General features: G+C 35.9%; 1 protein-coding gene across 1 annotated transcript in view; it reads left to right on the top strand.

The window, feature by feature from the left end:
* The window catches only part of ADAMTS19 (ADAM metallopeptidase with thrombospondin type 1 motif 19), a 205,152-nt gene that overhangs the window by 50,154 nt on the left and 135,657 nt on the right, over positions 1–19,341 (top strand). Inside the window, exons 4-7 of the mRNA XM_075178766.1 lie at positions 2,692–2,861; positions 3,291–3,374; positions 4,933–5,090; positions 12,679–12,722. Of these exons, the coding sequence (XP_075034867.1) occupies positions 2,692–2,861; positions 3,291–3,374; positions 4,933–5,090; positions 12,679–12,722 (456 nt within the window). The remainder of the gene's footprint in view (positions 1–2,691; positions 2,862–3,290; positions 3,375–4,932; positions 5,091–12,678; positions 12,723–19,341) is intronic.

The raw sequence follows: 19,341 nt of genomic DNA, 5'->3' as shown, positions 1-19,341 counted from the left end.
ATCCTGGAACAGTATCTGCACGTGACATGTGATTGTCAATTGCTCTAGAACAGTGAACCTGAGACACTTCACGGTCCACATGGGTGGTCCTCTAACTTTCAAAAGCTCTGTGCAATACCCTTAATCTCAGAATAAAGTTAAAACAATACATTTAATCAAATACAGAGACACTTGTGTGTAATAACATATCACAAGCGGTTTTAAACAAACTTTACAAGCTAGAACAAACAGATCTGACAAAGTAGGAAGGAGCTGGGCTGCAAGTTAAGGCTTGGAGGCTGCATGCGGCCCTAGAGCTGTATTTTGTTCATCTTCTTCTTTAGAAGATAGCAAAGAAATATACTTTATTTGTAGAATAAATACTAGTTGATTCATTGTAAACCATTTTTAGGTCAATATATCAATACTAGTTGATTCATTGTAAACCATTTTTAGGTCAATATATCAAATAGGGTACTCTTTTATCCATACTTGCCTGCAGACAGCTGTCTTTTGGGGATGTAACTGGAGGAGCAGTCAATCCGGAGGAATACCATGCAGTCTGTTGTGTAACTCCCTCCTGTCCTCCCAGTGCTGAAATACTCAGTCACCTCTGCTCCATTTTTAAGTAGAGCTGTGTAATATGCAATACCTAAATATTATATATGACTCCACTTTGTGCCAAAAATGGAGCAATGGAGCTCTACAAACATCATTAAATTACATTGCTGAAGCATTCTTCTTGTTTTATCTTTATGTGGGTGATCCAACACTTTAAGAATCCAGAGATGTAGTAGACCTCAAATTATAATAGACCTAAAGAGGTTGTACAACTGTGCATGGGACATTGTGCCATTGGTATTTTAGACTGTAATGTCCTCCCCTTCCAGGTTACAATCTACTATATAAATGCCTAGTGGCGTGTGTGAAAAAAAAAAAACCAAGCTGCAGCGCCACCTGCTGGGCAGAGTTATACACTGACCTATATATTTCTTGAAGGAGAAGTGACAGTTGGGAGTGGTTGGTGGTTGCCGGGGGTGACAGTGGGGAGTTTTTAACACCTTAAGTAGCTTGATGAAGGATGTGGCGATGAAGATGAAGGATGAGGTGATGGAGAAAAATGATGAGGTGGTGACATGTGGACAAAACCACGTTAAAAAAGGGCGCTTGCGTCGGGAAGTAACGCTCTTCCCCTGAGGAGGCCTGGGCTAGGCCCAAATGCATGACAAGAACCTTTTTAACACCTTAAGTAGCTTGATTTGACTAGAATGCATGAGTTTAATGCACGGGTTAACTTGTTGTTTAATATATTTAAATGTTTACGTTAACGTCATTTGATACAATGACTATGTTTAAGTTATTAGAATTAATGTTTTGTCATGATGCTCCACGTTTTCTGTATTTTGTATAGCAACATACTAAAGGGAAACATCAAAATAATATACAGATAGCCAGAACTAGGTAATGTTTATTCTTTATACATTAGTGCTGTCCAAATATTTGTATGAAAAGGGCAGCATATATTTAGAACTATTTGTTTGAAGTTTGAATATTATTAACAAAATTATGCCACATATTAAAATCTATAGAAATTGTCAAGTGCGGTCGGGGCAACCAGTAAGCCTCGGGTCATTGTATCCGGCCCAAGACCACTGGTTGGACAGTCCTGGTACACATCATTAAATAAATATTGCTAACTATAGAGGAGAAAAGGCCAGCTTGTTCATGTTCATTTACTGACAATTTACCAGAAACTTAATTTGCAGTCTGATGTAGGTTTTGAGGAATTTAAAATAAAAAAAAGTGCTGAATGGCCAATATATCAGTGTCAAGAGTGATATATGACCTACAAAAAATGTACTTTATTTTTCAGTGGACCCCCACCAATCTCCCATTTTATTAGTTGACTTAAATACATTGAAATGAAAGGACAAATAGTTTACTTGTAAAAGGAACTAAATAAATATTTGACAACTGAGTGACATGTAACGCTCTTACAAAAATAGTCTACAAATGTTTTACAATGTTCCAGGTTTTTCATATTATCAGAAGTGTAGTTTGTCTACAAAACATGTGGTATGTCTCTTTTATATTTTGGCTTGAACAGTCCACGTTCTGATGTCATATTACCCTTCATGGTGAAATGGGAAGCTGATTTGGGTATGTCTCTTTCCCAGGAGAGATGACAACACTGTTGTATCACTGTTTCTAAGGGGAGCTGTTAAATAAGTTTCCTGGAAACCTTCTTTCAAAGTCCTTTAATGACCTTAGTTCAATGACAAGTTCGCCACTTTCACATTTGGCATATTATTATATAATGCATTATATTTAGTAACGTATAATTAAATACACATTTCATAGAGGATTGGTCATTGGAAAGCTTTTGACCATATTAACTAACTCAAAGTATTTAAGTAAATGTAACTTTTTGTTGACTATTAATCTCACAAATAAGTATGATGTAATGATGTATAGTACAGTGCAATAATAATGTTCCACAACCGCAAACCTACATGTGTTTTATTCTGTGAATAACAACTCAAAGTTGCAGCAAATGTTAACTGAAGAGTTTTATTCTTTTTAGGATACATGGCAAATGATTAGTTATCAATTGTTGTGAAGCTGGATATCGTGGTGATCTTTTAGGTCTTCCTTTCAGGAGATTATTATTAATTTGGTCAAATAATAAATATTTTACTTTTCAAATCACAGATAAGAGAAGATCAAAAAACAATAAAGCAGAAAATGGAAGAAGAAAAAGATACTCACCCAAACAAAATCAAGAATACAACATAGAAACTGTGGTGGTTGCTGACCCAGCCATGGTTTCCTATCATGGATCTGAAGCAACTAGAAAATTCATTCTCACCATCCTAAATATGGTAACTATCTCACTAATCCACTATTCCTATGAGAGCGTTATTAGACACAGTGCAATAGGCACATTAGCCATTATTCAATGCTGGTGATATGCACTATTAAAACCTATCTATTCCTTGTTAATGCTTCAGCTGTGACCATAGCAATAAGACTGTGGTTCACAGAAAAAAAATCACAAGTCATTAAAAAGTCACAAAACTTGTAAAGATTGTAAAGTAACAGTCAATTGTTTAATCATTTTTAAAATGCTAAAGTTAAACTTGTCTTATTGTTCAGAAGTGTATCTGTAAAATACAAATGTTACCTCCTGGCCAATTACTATATGCCCCAACACACAAACTAATGCACAACCAATCTATTGTACAATGTTAGTTTTTTTTTGTTTTATCATTATTTTTAATTAAGCAATATATAAATTTACATCTTTCCAGGTGTACAACCTTTTTCAGCACAAAAGTCTTGGAGTACAAATGAATCTTCGGGTCACAAAATTGGTTCTCCTTCATGAAACACCTGTGAGTTAATTTAATATAATTATAAAAAAATGTATTTTTCATGTGATTTGTAGTAATTTTATCAATATCAGAAGTAACTGGTTACTGTGAACTACAGGGTGTCTATAAAGTTTTCTCAACAAACAGTATATTCATTCAATCAACCTATACTCCTGTTCTTCTGTATGAATGTTGGTGTTCACTAATATACAATGCTCTTCTAACTTAATCAGGAGTGGAACAGTTCCTAGAATTCATCTGTATTAAATAGTGTTTTTATGCTTAAATGAAATGTTCAGGAGTTTATGAAATTTGGAACTGAGAATTATAATAATTGTTACAACAAAGTATTTGCCGCCATAGAGCTATAGCGAACTTCAGTATGCTAAGTGAAATTCATACGTTAACAACTTTAAATGATTTAAATTAGTTAATGCCTCACACTAGCATAGTTGAACTTTTCCTCATGTTTAGATCTTAAATAACTCATAAGAATACGTGGACAACAGAGCTGCAAGTAGATGGCACCACCACTGATAAGGATATAAATATAAGGCCCTTTGCATGGTTAAAAAACATATTCTGGTTTGCTCTATTAGGGACTAAGATAGTTAGATGTATGTATAAAGATTAATCTGATCGCTAATCATCCAGAGCAATTGAAAGTTGCTCCTCATAAGTCATCATCTTGCTGACAAGTTTGCATTTTAAAAATATAGTCTTTGAACTCTAGTAATGAAAAACATTATAAGAAAAATGAGCAAATGATATCAGCAATTCTCAGATTACTTTAACTACTCAAAATATCTATCCCTATATGGGGCTTTTCTGTCTTGGCTTGTAAGGGTCTCCACTATTTATACTTTATCTTTATTAGCATGGAACTCCACAAGCCATATCTCTATGGGGCTCCACTAGCTCTGCTGGTATGGAGCGCTTGGCTTCTACCTAGACCAACTCTTCATATATACTAGTTGAAAAAATTGAAAGATGTTGCTTTTTAGGGAAGATCATTTGGAAGATGTTGATAGCTTAGGAGATAGATACATATATCTAGTTTTAGGAAGACCATTTGTGGATATTCTGTAGGTAGGCTCTTTTTTAGTCCTAAAAAGTTGCATTAATTAATATTTTACTGCTAGCACAAGAGCGAAAAGAGTATAAATTAATTTTCGTTACCTAGTTGCAGCAAATGATAGGTACATTCGTTTGTTTCCTGTGATGTTTTTGTTGACCCAAAAGTAAAATTTTAATGCTTAAGATTTTTTAAAATCCTTTAAATTGCTTTTTGAATTTTCATATAATTTAGTTCTTAATACATACACAGATTCATTATAATCATATTTTAAGATTCCATCACTTTTTTATCTGCCTTTGTTAAATGCTTTTTACCACTTTTATAAATTTTAGTTACAGGGAGAAAATCCTAAACAGTTATAAAGAGGCATCAATTAGCAAACAATGACAAACACTGAACATGCTAAATCCTTTTTTAGGTCGTAACCTTTTCAAATTTATAATATAGAAGATAAAACTAAATTAAACAAGTATTTTCATTAAACTCTGGATTTACTTGTAGGCAGATATGTACATAGGACACCATGGAGAGAAAATGTTGGAGAGCTTTTGTAAATGGCAACTTGATGAATTTGGAAAGAAGAATGATGTGCATATGGAGATGTCAACAAGTTGGGGAGAAGAATATTCAGCAGTAGATGCAGCGGTCCTTGTAACAAGGTAATGTAAATGAACATGCTTAGTCATCGTATGTTTTATCATTTAAGTGTTGATCTTTCTATTTTATTAAACATATATCTTGATGAATTAAAAAACTCATATAACATCTCTATTTATATTACTACTTAAGATATATAGTATCGTGACAAGTTAAAACTAGTCATAATGTTACCACTACTTTCGGGCTAATAGAAGTATCCCAATTCTATTAACGGGTCACCATGGCAACAAAATGGATAAAGTGCTTTTTTGTTTGCATGCAAGAAAAGTACTGGATGCTTTTTTATGCAACACAAAAATGCTGGATTGCTTTATTTTTACACTGCAATTTAGAGTTGTGTCCTCCCTCCCCGGGGCAACATTGTTTTGCCTAGATACTAATATACTTTTTTTTTTTTGCTTTAATTCAAAGTAGAAACTAGAAAACCACAGAATAATAGACAGGCGCTAATAGGTATATTCAGGTGCTACACTTAACCGCTGCTGCAATATTAACAGGTACTGTACCTGCTGTACAACCAAGAACAACAAAACATTAAATAGAAGAGAGCTGGTTAAAGTGAAAAATACATTATTTTAATTACTACTAAAATTTAAAAAATGATAAAATCACAAATATAATGTCATATGTCATAATCTCACTATATGTGGCAAGTACATAGGTAAAAATTACATTCCAAACATATATTGTTCATTTTCCTCAACCAAGTCAACTGTTGGAATAAACGTTTCTCCAAGAATGTTCCTGAAAATGTAATTGATAGTCAATGATTAAGTATTCACAGCATTCCGGACAAGTCCTACAGATAATCAAATGGTAATAAAATAAAACCAGTTAATTTCAGGCAACAATCAGAAGCCAAATGGAAAGTTCTCTTTAGTAGCAAGCACGATGATTTATTTGCTGTAACTTAGTCCAGAGGAAGGTTTCCCTTGATATAGGTAAGGTTGGAACATTTCTATACACGTGTACCCACAGACAGATACAAGCAATGCTTGATATTGAGCTGAGGAAGTATAGCCTGTCTTGCACACAATATCATCATCATCATCACCATTTATTTATATAGCGCCACTGATTCTGCAGCGCTGTACAGAAAACTCATTCACATCAGTCCCTGCCCCATTGTCTAAATTCCCTAACATACAGACACATACAGACAGACAGAGAGAGTCAATTTTTGATAGCAGCCAATTAACCTACTAGTATGTTTTTGGAGTGTAGGAGGAAACCGGAGCAACCGGAGGAAACCCACGCAAACACAGGGAGAACATACAAACTCCACACAGATAAGGCCATGGTCAGGAATTGAACTCATGACCCCAGCGCTGTAAAGCAGAAGTCCTAACCACTTAGCCACCATGCTGCCCAATATTGTCACTTGACACATTTCTCCGCCTCTTTAGGGGCGGTTTCATCAGAGGTTCATCTGAGTGTAAATGTGTCCCTTTTTTATATAAAATATATCTAATTAGTCATTTAAAATAGTATTTCGGGTTTTTTCCATAAATGATTATAATGTTTTAGGTTTTCAGAAAGATTTTTTAAACTGTGTCAGATTTATTGTTGGCAGAAAGATCTGTCTAGTCACGCTTAAAATTCTTTTTTAACCATTAGCTCTGAAAAGCACTTTTACAGGTGACTAAGCTCTGGAATCTTTACTAAATATTTGATATTTTTCAGAGACTGTACCAAGATTTATCAGTGCCGTAAAGAATAAATGAGAGCTTTCAGCAAAACAAATGAGAACTAAAAATAGCTAAAATCAGCACCAGGTTTTTCTTTTAATAAATATGTTATAATAATGCTAAAATGAGTCATATAAAAGTATATATAATACACTCAGAAATGTTTTTCCTACTGCTATGGGGATATATGTGTGGTTGTTACACAACTATTAAATAGGATGGCTGCCCCCAGCAAAATTGTATTATTTAACACATTTGGCAAGGAGGCTTGGCAGGAGAGGGGCATACTTGGCCGAAGAGAGTGTCACAAGTGTGGATATTTGGATTAATTACTATGATTCCCACTTCAACCTGATACATAGCACTACTGCTGAGTCTCCTATCTAATATAATTCAGCCAGGGTTCTCTACCATTGAAACTGGCATCAGAATAGCCCAAGAGAGCAACTGCCATAGGTGCAGGAATGTAGCTGCTATGGGGACCATAACTGATGGGCGCCCGCCATCCCTGTTTGTATGTATGTGACTTTTTACCATTGGTCGATACAAGGAAGCCCTTACCGAATTTTTGCCATGGGGCCCACAAAGGCTTAGGTAAACCCCTGGCATAGCCTATTTAAGTTTATCCATTCTTGTTTCCGAATAAGTCAAAATAAATGCATAGATACAGGCCACATCACCAGAAACTGCTAGTATATTTTATATAATTTACTATATATTTTATTGAAGTAAAAAGAAGCTCTTTAGCTAATAACATGAATTGCTTCTAGGAAAAGTAATGTAATTAATACTATCTATCTGATATGATCTCTATAATAACAATAGTTACTTTGACGTCTCTCTTACCAAGTGACTCAAACCTGTTACACTTAATCTTACATTTTATGTTAAAGTCACGTTTCATAGGGCTTTACACTGAAAGTCGGGGATGTATTTTAATGCTCTGTGGTATGCTGATGATTTCAGATCATTGTTTTATGGCTTATAATGAACTGAGCTGTGTAAATGATCTTAAGGAAAGCCAATGCATGTGTTGGTTTGTGAATGTTATGTGGAATGTAAGTGACTGGCTTGTCTGTCAGTTTTGACACATGGAATGTTATTAGAATTAAGTAGTATTTCATTTCTAGCAGTTCACAGCTACGGAACTTGTCAGCATGATGCCTCGCATCTATTAACAGTAAAACTCATCATTACTTCTTATTTATTTAACAGTTGTGGTTATCTACAGAAGCTTGTATTAGATAGAACCTGACTTGGGCATCAAATTTTGAGGGGACGCAGAAGGTACATTTATAGGGCTATTTTCGGTTTAACAAAGGGGAGAGTATAGAATTATTCTTCCCATAAAATGACCTTTGTTTTCCATGTACCAAGTAATGTTATCAACATTTCAATGGGTCACTTGTTACTAAAATAAATGATCTTTGAACAGAAAAGTTCAAATTTAAGGGACACTAACCTCAAACATTTTCTGTACTTAATTGAGCACCGTCATATAAATGATGAAAAGTCCTCTAACAATAATATTTTTATACATTCCTTCCTTAATAATTGCAATGAACAAATATGAAGGGAATGAAAATATATATATATGTTAAGAGTCCATTAAATGAAGGGATTTCTGCTAACGTGATAGTAGAATGGACATTTCCATTGGAGCTGCAATCCTGCAAAGTAGGTGCAACTTGAAGTTTCATAGGGCAGTTGCTAAAATGACGGTCTTACTTGTTTTGCACTTTTATGAATGGCCTTTACTATCTTTGAACAAGGAACATAGAGAAACCGAAAGTGTTATTGGAAATGAATCCCTTATTTCATAGTTTATCCCAGAGACTTGTGTGTCTGACCTGTTGTGTAACGCTATATACTTCAGCCCATTTGGGATAGCTGGTGCCCCAAGACCATGAACTAAAAATGTCAGAAGTTATTTTATTTCTTCCAAACATGCCTGGCAGGGATTTCATGTACTGCAGGGACTACTGTCAGTCTACTAGAATACCAGTGTCACTGGTACACTCAAAAGTTGGTCGGATACTGGGTACCTTCTATAGCTATTTGTAGCAACATTTTCAATCAAGCTTAATAAATCTACACCTGGAACAAACTATAATTATATAAAGAGACAATAAGGATTAATCTGCTACAACCATGTATATACTCCTAAAATGAAATTGTAAATGTGAGATCAGTTGTATTTTATATTGAATTTTTATATCAATAAAACATATATCCTCTTTGGACGCACCCTGTATAGTTGTTTTTATAATTATATAAAGCCTATTTATTTGTTTCATATTTTATTGAGGCAGAAATAAGTAAAGATACAAGCATCATAGTCACAATATACAGGAGCAAACAAATTCTCAGTACATGTAGTAACATTGGATACAAATTATTTTATGTCACATTGTAGCTATGGGTGTACTGTACCACTAACCATATGGCCATGTGAGGTTTGCATACTAGAGTTGAGGGTCTATAGACTTCCCAGTGAAAAAGATGGTGCTATCCCAAATTAACCAGCATTCACAAACTCTGTAGAACAACATTACAGAGTTATTAAGGATGCTGGTCATATATTCCATTTTGTTAGTATTTCTGCTGATAACAGAAGTGAGGAATGCAGCCTCTGGGGATATCAAGGCTGCATTTAAAATGTGAGTGATTAGTTTAATGATCTGGTGGTCACCCCCAGGTATGGGGAGAGGAAGGATGCTGTATTTTAAATTATTAGGTACTACTACACAAGTGACTTCCTTATTAAACTTCCTAACATCTCTCCAGAATTCAACAATTTTAGGACATTGTCACCAGATGTGAAATAACATGTCCCTCAAACAGAACTCAAACACTAATTGAGGCATAATTTGTTAATTGCTCTTGCCTGGTAGTAAAAAAGATACACTTAACCAGGCTGTCACATCTGTGTAGAGAGAGCCTAATAAGAAAATATATTGTTAATAGCTATCTAGCCTGCATGTGGTTTGCATGTTAAAGTTCAGGGCCAATAGACTTCCCTGTAGAAAAGATGATTCTACCCCAAATCCGGCAGCATTCCCAAACTCTATTGTTACACCTGTCTTTGTCCTTGTGAGAGCACTTAGCTTCAAAACTGGTCTGATGATGTTGGAAACATACCTTGTAGGGACATTATACCATCTGAGAGATGACAACATTCCAGACACAGATAGACTTTTTAGCCATTTCGGATCTAATGGACTCCATCTCTGCCACCTCCATGGCTTCTCCAAAGTCTGCTTCCTATCTGAGTTCATGGGCTTCTTTGGGCAACAAATTTTACGCAATAAATATATTGGGCCTTAAATACCTGCACATGGCTCCTGATTGGGAGGACGTGACTCCGGCGGTGGGATGCACCTGATGGGCGACATAAGAGAGAAAGAAGCGTCCCGGTTCCTAGGAGACATGCGTCCTTCCCCGACATGTATGGACAGTGCGGGGATAGTGCCTGCCACTAATCTTGCTTCTAAGCCCAGGAATGCGGGCAAATGTCTAAGAAGGACTACATCATTTAGGAGATCAATTTTGTTCCTGGCTAGAAAGTCATCATGACGAAAACCCATGGGGAATATAGGATTGTCCTAGAGCAGGATAAAAGTAAAGGTGCTAGGGAATATTGACTATTGTAGTGGTCCCAGATAGACATAGAGAAAGAGAAAGAGTTTATCAGGTGCTTTTCTAAATATGATGTGTCTGTCTCATTTCTGAATTCACAGGAGAGATTATGTGAAGCAAACACAGGTGTAAGTTGTCTCTATGTCCTCTCAGATTTTAGTGTGGTGAGAGGAGTGCGAATAGCTGTATTGTGACCCCTGGGATGCTCATATGTTTCTTTATGTTCACAAAATTCATAGATGTAGCAAGAAGGGCACGACATATGTACATGTTGTGGATGGCACCACTGTATACATATCTATCAACAAGAGCCATTCCTGCTTTAAACATGTTCTTTTTAAATAACTTGGTCTCAATTTAAATAATAGTTCAAATAAATTTAAAATTGTTAACATAAACAATTTAAGTCAGCCTAGGTTATTAAAATCTGGAAAAGAAAGATTGAAAATAAAATAGAGGAGATCATTGTGGGACTGAGGGACAAGGTGTGTTTTGTGAAAGGCCGTCTGTGAGGAAATCACAAGAAGTACGATGTGATGTTGTAGTAAAACAATATGGAGTTTATGGCAGTATATCACATATAATGATGGACAGAGCTTAAGTACACAGGATTTGGCAGTAATCAAAACTTTGAAGGGTGATAACACAGGCTCTGAGTTGATGGAGGAAAGTGTCACAGTCAAAAGACAATGCATGAATATCATACAGTCTTTGAGGAAGTGCTGGTGCAGTCTTTCAGGCAAAGCAGAAAAATAACAGTTTTGCAGCAATGCAGGACTATAAAACAGAGTCTATGAGGCAATGTTGGTGCAGATTTTCACAGTCTTTAAAATAATGCAGGACTATAAAACAGAGTCTATGAGGCAATGTTGGTGCAGATTTTCACAGTCTTTAAGATAATGCAGGAATATAATACAGAGTCTCTGTCTTAAAGGCAGTGCAAGAATATAGCACAGAGTCTAGCGATCACTGTGTAGCAGAGCGAGGAAATGATCATTATCACAGTCTGTTCCTGAGGATACTGTGTAGAGCTATATGAATAGCTTGAAGATGCAAAGCATGTTATAATGAGCCAGAAGACTTGTGAAAGCTTAGCTAGGAACCAGCTCACTATAAGATATACAGCCAGTTATCAGGAACCAGGAGACAAACGAATACAGAGCCAGGGACTGGCAATGAATGCAGGACAGTTGAGAGTTTATAAAGTGTAGCTCTCAGCATTCAGAGGAATCATACCTGAACTACATACCAGATCTGAGTAAGAAACAGATACAGCAAACGAAAACCGAACACCACCTCTGTATGACTAGTTATTATTATTATTGTTATTGTTTACTTAGATAGTGCCAATAATTATAGAATGCAGCATGCAGTAAAGCCATATCTAAGAATTGGCGCTTATTTCAATATTCCAGCTTCCATAGTATGAAAGTGTTACTGCATTTGACTGCATTTGACCCTGAATCTAATGTAATCTAACCATTTATAGCAGTGACTATTCTAAGGCGGTGTGTTTAATTTAATTGTCAGATAGGTGTATATTAAAGTATTTTCAATAGATATTATGTACATCTGCATGATACTGAAATGTGAGGATATGGTACCTCCAAGCAAGTAGAATAAAATTGTTCCACTTGCGCATGGTCCAAGCTTTGAGACAGTGGGAAAGGAAAGGAGAACATCTAACCCTACCATTTGTTCAACATTTTAACATCGACAAACATCCTGAAGTACTATCGGGAAAACGTGTTGTCTTTTGATGCAATATTTATTATCATGCTTAGTACTGGTATGCCCATGTTGCGACTTCTGCTTTTGGTCAGTGTGGTTTCACTTTGTTTTTATTTTCTGCCTGTAATAAAATTTGATCATTTACAAAGAAATAGTTTTCACAGAAATGTAAACATGATCTTTAGGAAACACGCGGCTGTGTTAAAACTACTTTGAATTTTAAAATGTACAATGAGGCTCATTATTTTGTTAATTAAATGTAATATTCAAATTCTCTGATTTATTAAATGAAAATATGAGGTTCATATTTCAACCTTTCAACCCCAAAACCTCCTCAAAGAATTAAATAACGTTTGCAATACCTACTTGTTAATCCAAATCTTTACTTTTCTGTAGTCTTGGTTACAATAATGGGCTCCTGTTTTTACCTACTGAGGCATATCAAATCTGTGCAAATGGGTCACATAATTATTACTAGTCTGACAGCGTTGATTGTGATTAATGTGTTTGTTCTCCCCCTTTCTTCTAGATCGGATTTCTGTGTCTATAAAGATGAACCATGTGATACAGTTGGTGAGTAAAAATGCATTTGTAATATGCATATACATTATATGTTTGACTAGATCTTTGTGTGTGTATATATATGTATAATATTTTATCTGTGTGTTTATTATCAATTTCAATACAAAAATGTGCATTTTGTTATATGCTATTAGTGAAATATTGATTATCATTTTTTGCTATCATAATATTGCAGAGCACCGTTTCCTATGCCTATGTCCATAAGACGCATTATATATAAAAAGAAGGGGAAGCGCCCCCCCCCCCCTTTGGTAATACATCTGCAGACAACCAAGTTTAATGAATGGAATTTATTAAAACAAAAGTTACATTAATAATGAATAAATGAGTTTAAGCCTCTCAAGTAACCAAAACGGAGCTTATCTGCCCTTTGCTCTTCCTGTAGCTATCCACGTAGACCTGTTTCTGTGTTCATATTTCACCCCCTAGCTAAAAACCACAGCCTGATCAGTATGTAAGCTTGGACACTGCCCTGGGCGAGAAGTTGTTCTTCCTGCCGTGTCTCTGAAGCATTCACTGTTAGATTTACTTTTATTTTAATAAGTAGAATTCATTAACCTCTTCATGATTTGTTTCAGCTCAGTGACCAGACATGTTTTCACATTTTCTAATTTCCACCAGGGAATAATATTGCTTATTTTTTAGTCTATCCAAGGGAATTTTAGAATAAATAGAAGTTACTTTTGATAGCATATTGGAATAAATATATTTTTTTTATTTGGGCAAAAGTAGCAACAAGTTGGAAAAGATGTACTTAGTCTTAGTATTGGCAATTGTAATGTTTGCACACTGATAATATGTTGCTATATGTATTGTATTACTTGTATCATTTATAAAGATACTTAACATATGTACAGTATAACAGATTATACTGACTGATGAGTGTCATAATAAGTTTGTTTTACTATGTTTACACTTTTTTACATATCTTTTTAATTTTTTTATGTCCATGGGATAAGATCATTTTTCATTTTTATGTCCATGGGATAAGATCATTTTTCATTTTTCATTTCTTCTTTTAACTTTTAATAAAACCAACATGTGCTTACATGCAAATACATTAACGTAGATGTCATTAGAACACATGCTCTACCGAGAGGTAGCTTGGTCCAATGGAATTTTGATTTTGCTTAAGCATTTTTTTCATCATATTTTGATTAATACCATTTTCATGTTACTTTTTAAGATGGACAAATTAGCTTTTCATTATTTTATAAATAGCCTATGAATAGTAACTATAGAGACAACAGTTATTTCAGGGCTTAATAAATATACCTTAAAGGTCTCTTATTGTCTGCCATCAAAAGTAATGCTACTAAAAGTATGTAAACAAACAAACAAACACACTGAATAGGACAATTTAACTACCCAGTAGGGCTTTTTTTGTCTGAGGATTTTATATATGTTGTTCCAGTTAACTCTTAATAGTTTATATCCTTATATCTATTAGGTGTTTCATATCTCCTTAAGGTCTGAAAACATATATCTTGTCACAACTGATTTTATAATCCTATATATAGTAATCTGCTGATGTTCAATGAAATGGTTCTTTTACCACCTAAATGTACGTGCCACATATCGGTATCCTCAACAGTATTATAGAAAACTCATCACATACCGGTTATTACAATTTATATAGTGTCAGTCTGATAAGTTTCTCCTGTAACCTGTGATTTAACTGTGTACAAATCTCACAAATGACAAACATACTGTAAAGGTTTGCTTGTATGGTTGTTCACCTGAGGCAAGGTGAGGCAAGACTCATGGGGCTAGATTTACTAAGCTGCGGGTTTGAAAAAGTGTGGATGTTGCCTATAGCAACCAATCAGATTCTAGCTTTCATTTATTTAGTACTTTCTAGAAAATGACAGTTAGAATCTGATTGGTTGCTATAGGCAACATCCCCACTTTTTCAAACCCGCAGCTTAGTAAATCTAGCCCATGGATTCTCGAATGGAGTATACGTGCATTCTCAATACACAACTTTATTGGGCTTATGTTTTACCCCATTGCATTGGAACTGGAAAATATGTTATGGATTCTAACACTGATACTGACTAAATAAAACACTTGTTTATGTTGCATATATATTCATCAAATTTGGTCAAGGATAAAACAAATTCTATATCAGTGATAGCATGAGCCAGCTTTACACCATGATTAGTGGACTAAGGCAATGCTCTTACACTGGGTCCTATACTGTTTTTGTCATGTCCTAAATTCATGTCTTAATGGCAATTGCCAATATCATTATTTTACATAACAGGTCATTTACATAGGTTAAATGGATGTTCGTCCACTTTACAACTATAACAGGCTGGAAACTCAAGTATATCAATTGCATAATTGCCTACTTTCGGCAAGTTCTGGCCGGGAGAGGGGCGTGACCGGAGGGTGGGAGGGGATGGGGCCCAGCCAAATGAGTCATTTTGGCCCCACCCCTGCGACAAAGTGAAACTTTTGTCGTGGGGGGCGGTGCCAAAAAGATTTTGGGAAGGCAGTTGTGGGATGCGGGAGACTTGCCTGCTCTCCTGGGAGTCCGTGAGACCGACCCGAATTTCGGGAGTCTCCCGGACATTCCGGGAGAGTTGGCAAGTATGATCAATTGAGACTAACCTCCCAGTATCATCATATCTTATACTAAGAAATATACTTGATAGACAGTAGAAGCAAATCTGTTTATACCATACTATATATTGGTTAGCAATCCAAACTTTTTATTGTATGATCTTGAAATGATGCTTACAAATATTACAGGCTGTTCCCCTGCTTGTGTGTATGGGCCCCAGAGCTTTAAAACTTTGTTTACAATAAAGTTTCATAGATAACCGTAGATATAAGAGCATTATATTTAGTTCTGGGGACCTCAACTTCAGAAGGATATTGATATATTTGAGAGAATTATTGATATATATAATTTTAATTATTACAGGTATTTTTCAGAATCTTAAGAACACACATACACACATATATACATATATATATATATATATATATATATATATATATATATATATATATATATATGTATATATATATATATATATATATATATATATATATATAGATGCAAACACATAAAACTAGGCTTAGGACTTTACAATGCAATGGTTTTAAAATCGTGCACTCAAATATTTGAGACATTTATAAAGGATTTTGTGTATTATTCAGCTCTACACTGACTCCATAATAGATAGTTTTCTCATTTTAATTTTTTGTTTTATTGAAAAACAGTAGTCATACAAATATACAATGAATAAATGAACCAAAAGAAGATGACAAGATAATTAGGTGTATAATTAGAACCATATGGTGCACAGTGAAGTTAAACTCCATGCACTTCCATGGTTCACAACTGTGTCTGTAATTGCTAATGCACCTAGGAAACTAATCTTCATCAGGCTTGGAAGATTTAAATGGATATTTAACCACAGAGCATTCAGCCATATGGTATAAAACATAGATACTGTATGTTACTGCAAACAGGTGCTGTATTTGAATTCTCATGACACTGATCACATGACACATTGGCGCGACTCGTGCGCGGGGGGGGGGGGGGGGGGTGCCGCGAGTCGGGTCCTTAATTTTGGGAACTGTTTCTTGTCACTGGGGGCGGGGTTGTGATAGAGCCGGCGGCTGTATTCTTCTGTGATGTCCGGCTTGTGCTGACAGCTGATGTTCCTGTCTCTGCTGGCGCTCTGAGTAGAAGGTGAGCACACAGGGGGTTCCTACACTATGCACATATGTAAATGTAACAAAAATAATATGTGTTGAGGGTATTATGTGTGGCGTGATATCAACTGGGGGTACTATGTGGGGCATGATATGATCTGGGGGGTACTATGTGTGGCTTAATATGATCTGGGGGTACTATGTGTATGATACTATGATCTGGGGGTACTATGTGTATGATATGATCTGGGGGTACTATGTGTATGATATGATCTGGGGTACTATGTGTATGATATGATCTGGGGGTACTATGTGTAGCATAATATGATCTGGGGGTACTATGTGTAGCATAATATGATCTGGGGGTACTATGTGCATGATAATATGATCTGGGGGTACTATGTTTATGATACTATGATCTGGGGGTACTATGTGTATAATATGATCTGGGGGTACTATGTTTATGATAATATGATCTGGGGGTACTATGTGTATGATATGATCTGGGGGTACTATGTGTAGCATAATATGATCTGGGGGTACTATGTGTATGATATGATCTGGGGGTACTATGTGTATGATAATATGATCTGGGGGTACTATGTTTATGATATGATCTGGGGGTACTATGTGTAGCATAATATGATCTGGGGGTACTATGTGTATGATATGATCTGGGGGTACTATGTGTATGATAATATGATCTGGGGGTACTATGTTTATGATAATATAATCTGGGGGTACTATGTGTATGCTAATATGATCTGGGGGTACTATGTGTAGCATAATATGATCTGGGGGTACTATGTATATGATATGATCTGGGGGTACTATGTGTATGATATGATCTGGGGGTACTATGTGTAGCATAATATGATCTGGGGGTACTATGTGTATGATATGATCTGGGGGTACTATGTGTATGATAATATGATCTGGGGGTACTATGTTTATGATATGATCTGGGGGTACTATGTGTAGCATAATATGATCTGGGGGTACTATGTGTATGATATGATCTGGGGGTACTATGTGTATGATAATATGATCTGGGGGTACTATGTTTATGATAATATAATCTGGGGGTACTATGTGTATGCTAATGATCTGGGGGTACTATGTGTAGCATAATATGATCTGGGGGTACTATGTATATGATAATATGATCTGGGGGTACTATGTGTATGATAATATGATCTGGGGTTACTATGTTTATGATATGATCTGGGGGTACTATGTGTATGATAATATGATCTGGGGGTACTATGTGTAGCATAATATGATCTGGGGGTACTATGTGTGGCTTAATATGGAGTCAATGTAATATACCCCGTACTATACATTGGGAAGGGGGGGGGCAGACTCTTTCGTTTGTACTGGGCCCCACAATTTCTGATGGCAGCCCCGCGTGTGTGTGAGGGGCCACTGTGTGTGTGAAGGGGGGGGGGGCAAACCGATATCTTGCCTAGGGCCCCATGAGGTGTAAATCCGGCTCTGGCCAGACGTTTAAGGGAGTGCAGGATGTATTTCTTGTTGTATAGAAAAAATGTATAAAGTCAGGTTATTGTTAGAGAATGCTTTTGAATTCTAAAGTAAATTGGAAGCAAAAAATATCCTTAAGTTTCAACCCACTGATATTACATGGATTTTTAACACTAATATGTTTCTAGTGTCACTAGACTTATTACTGGAAACAGCAGCAATAGAAACAAACTAGCATTGTGGTAAAGTTCCACATGTTTTATGGAAGCCTAGAGGGAGCTCTGAGTGAGCTCTGAACACCAGCACACACTTGTGTTTGACACAAGTTTTCTCTAGTGTTAAAAAAATGCTAATGCAACATTTGCAGGTATCTGGCCTTAGAGTCTAATTAAGTGATAGACCTAAAAGTCCACAAAATGTGGATTTAGCCTTTAAAAATAGTTACTGTATAACACAAAAACTAAGAATTACTATAACAAATAACAATCATGGTCTATAATTACAGTGTTTCAGAAAAATGTAAAGAGCAAAAAAACTATGTGTAAGGGTTATTAGAATTTTATTGGCAGAGGTAGAGGGTGTCAAGGTACCGCTAAGTGAGGTTAGTGAGTGTGGCCTTACGAGAGGCATGAGGGGTGGAGTGATAGTAAAGGAGAGGAGGTGGTCAGAGATAAGTAAGGGGGAGTTGAAGTCAGAGACATCACGCAGGTAGGAAATTACCAAATTAAAGGAGTGACCTCTATTGTAGGAGGTAGAAGAGGTCCATTGAGAAAGACCAAATTAGGATGAGAAGGAGAAAAGTTTGGATGCTGTGGGGTTGGTGGGATCATCAATGAGAGAATAGAGGTAGACTACAGATAGTGTTAGAGCGAAGCAGAAAAGTTATCAAGGGATTGAGAGTTGGGTCCTAGAGGACGATAGATGTTGGCAACGCAAATGTCGACAGTAAGGAAGAGGCTCAAGGAGGAGAAGGAAAGAGAGGGTTCAGTGGGAATGACCCGGAAGGTGCAGCAGGGGGATAGCAGGACCATTAATGATACCAAAAATGTACAAAATGCAGCTACAAGAAATAACTAGCAATAATAAATACCCAAATATGTTCTATTGAATGAAATAATCTGCAAATATTCTTATAAGGCATAAAGATAAATATTCAATGTCATAATTAGAGTTGAATGAAACCCCAGAAATTCTGTATGATGCAATTTGGCTGCATTTCTGCTCATAATTTGCTGACTTACTGATTGCAAGATTTTTTAATTATTCTAATTTCAAAATGCTATTTGCTTTGATTCATTTTGAAACTCAGGATCCCAGGTCTGATTCCCTAACCCACTTTCTATTAGTCATCTACAATCTCTGTGGAATCAGTAGGCAGCACAACAAAGCAAGTAAATGCCAGGGTGGGTTCCAAAAGTAAATTTGTAGGGTCTTCGTGTTGGAATATAAAGTGGGT

Source organism: Mixophyes fleayi, chromosome 1, assembly GCF_038048845.1.
Source record: "Mixophyes fleayi isolate aMixFle1 chromosome 1, aMixFle1.hap1, whole genome shotgun sequence".
Lineage (NCBI taxonomy): Eukaryota > Metazoa > Chordata > Amphibia > Anura > Limnodynastidae > Mixophyes > Mixophyes fleayi.
The sequence above is the reverse complement of the archived record's forward strand: the minus strand, read 5'-3'. Positions and strand labels throughout refer to the sequence as shown.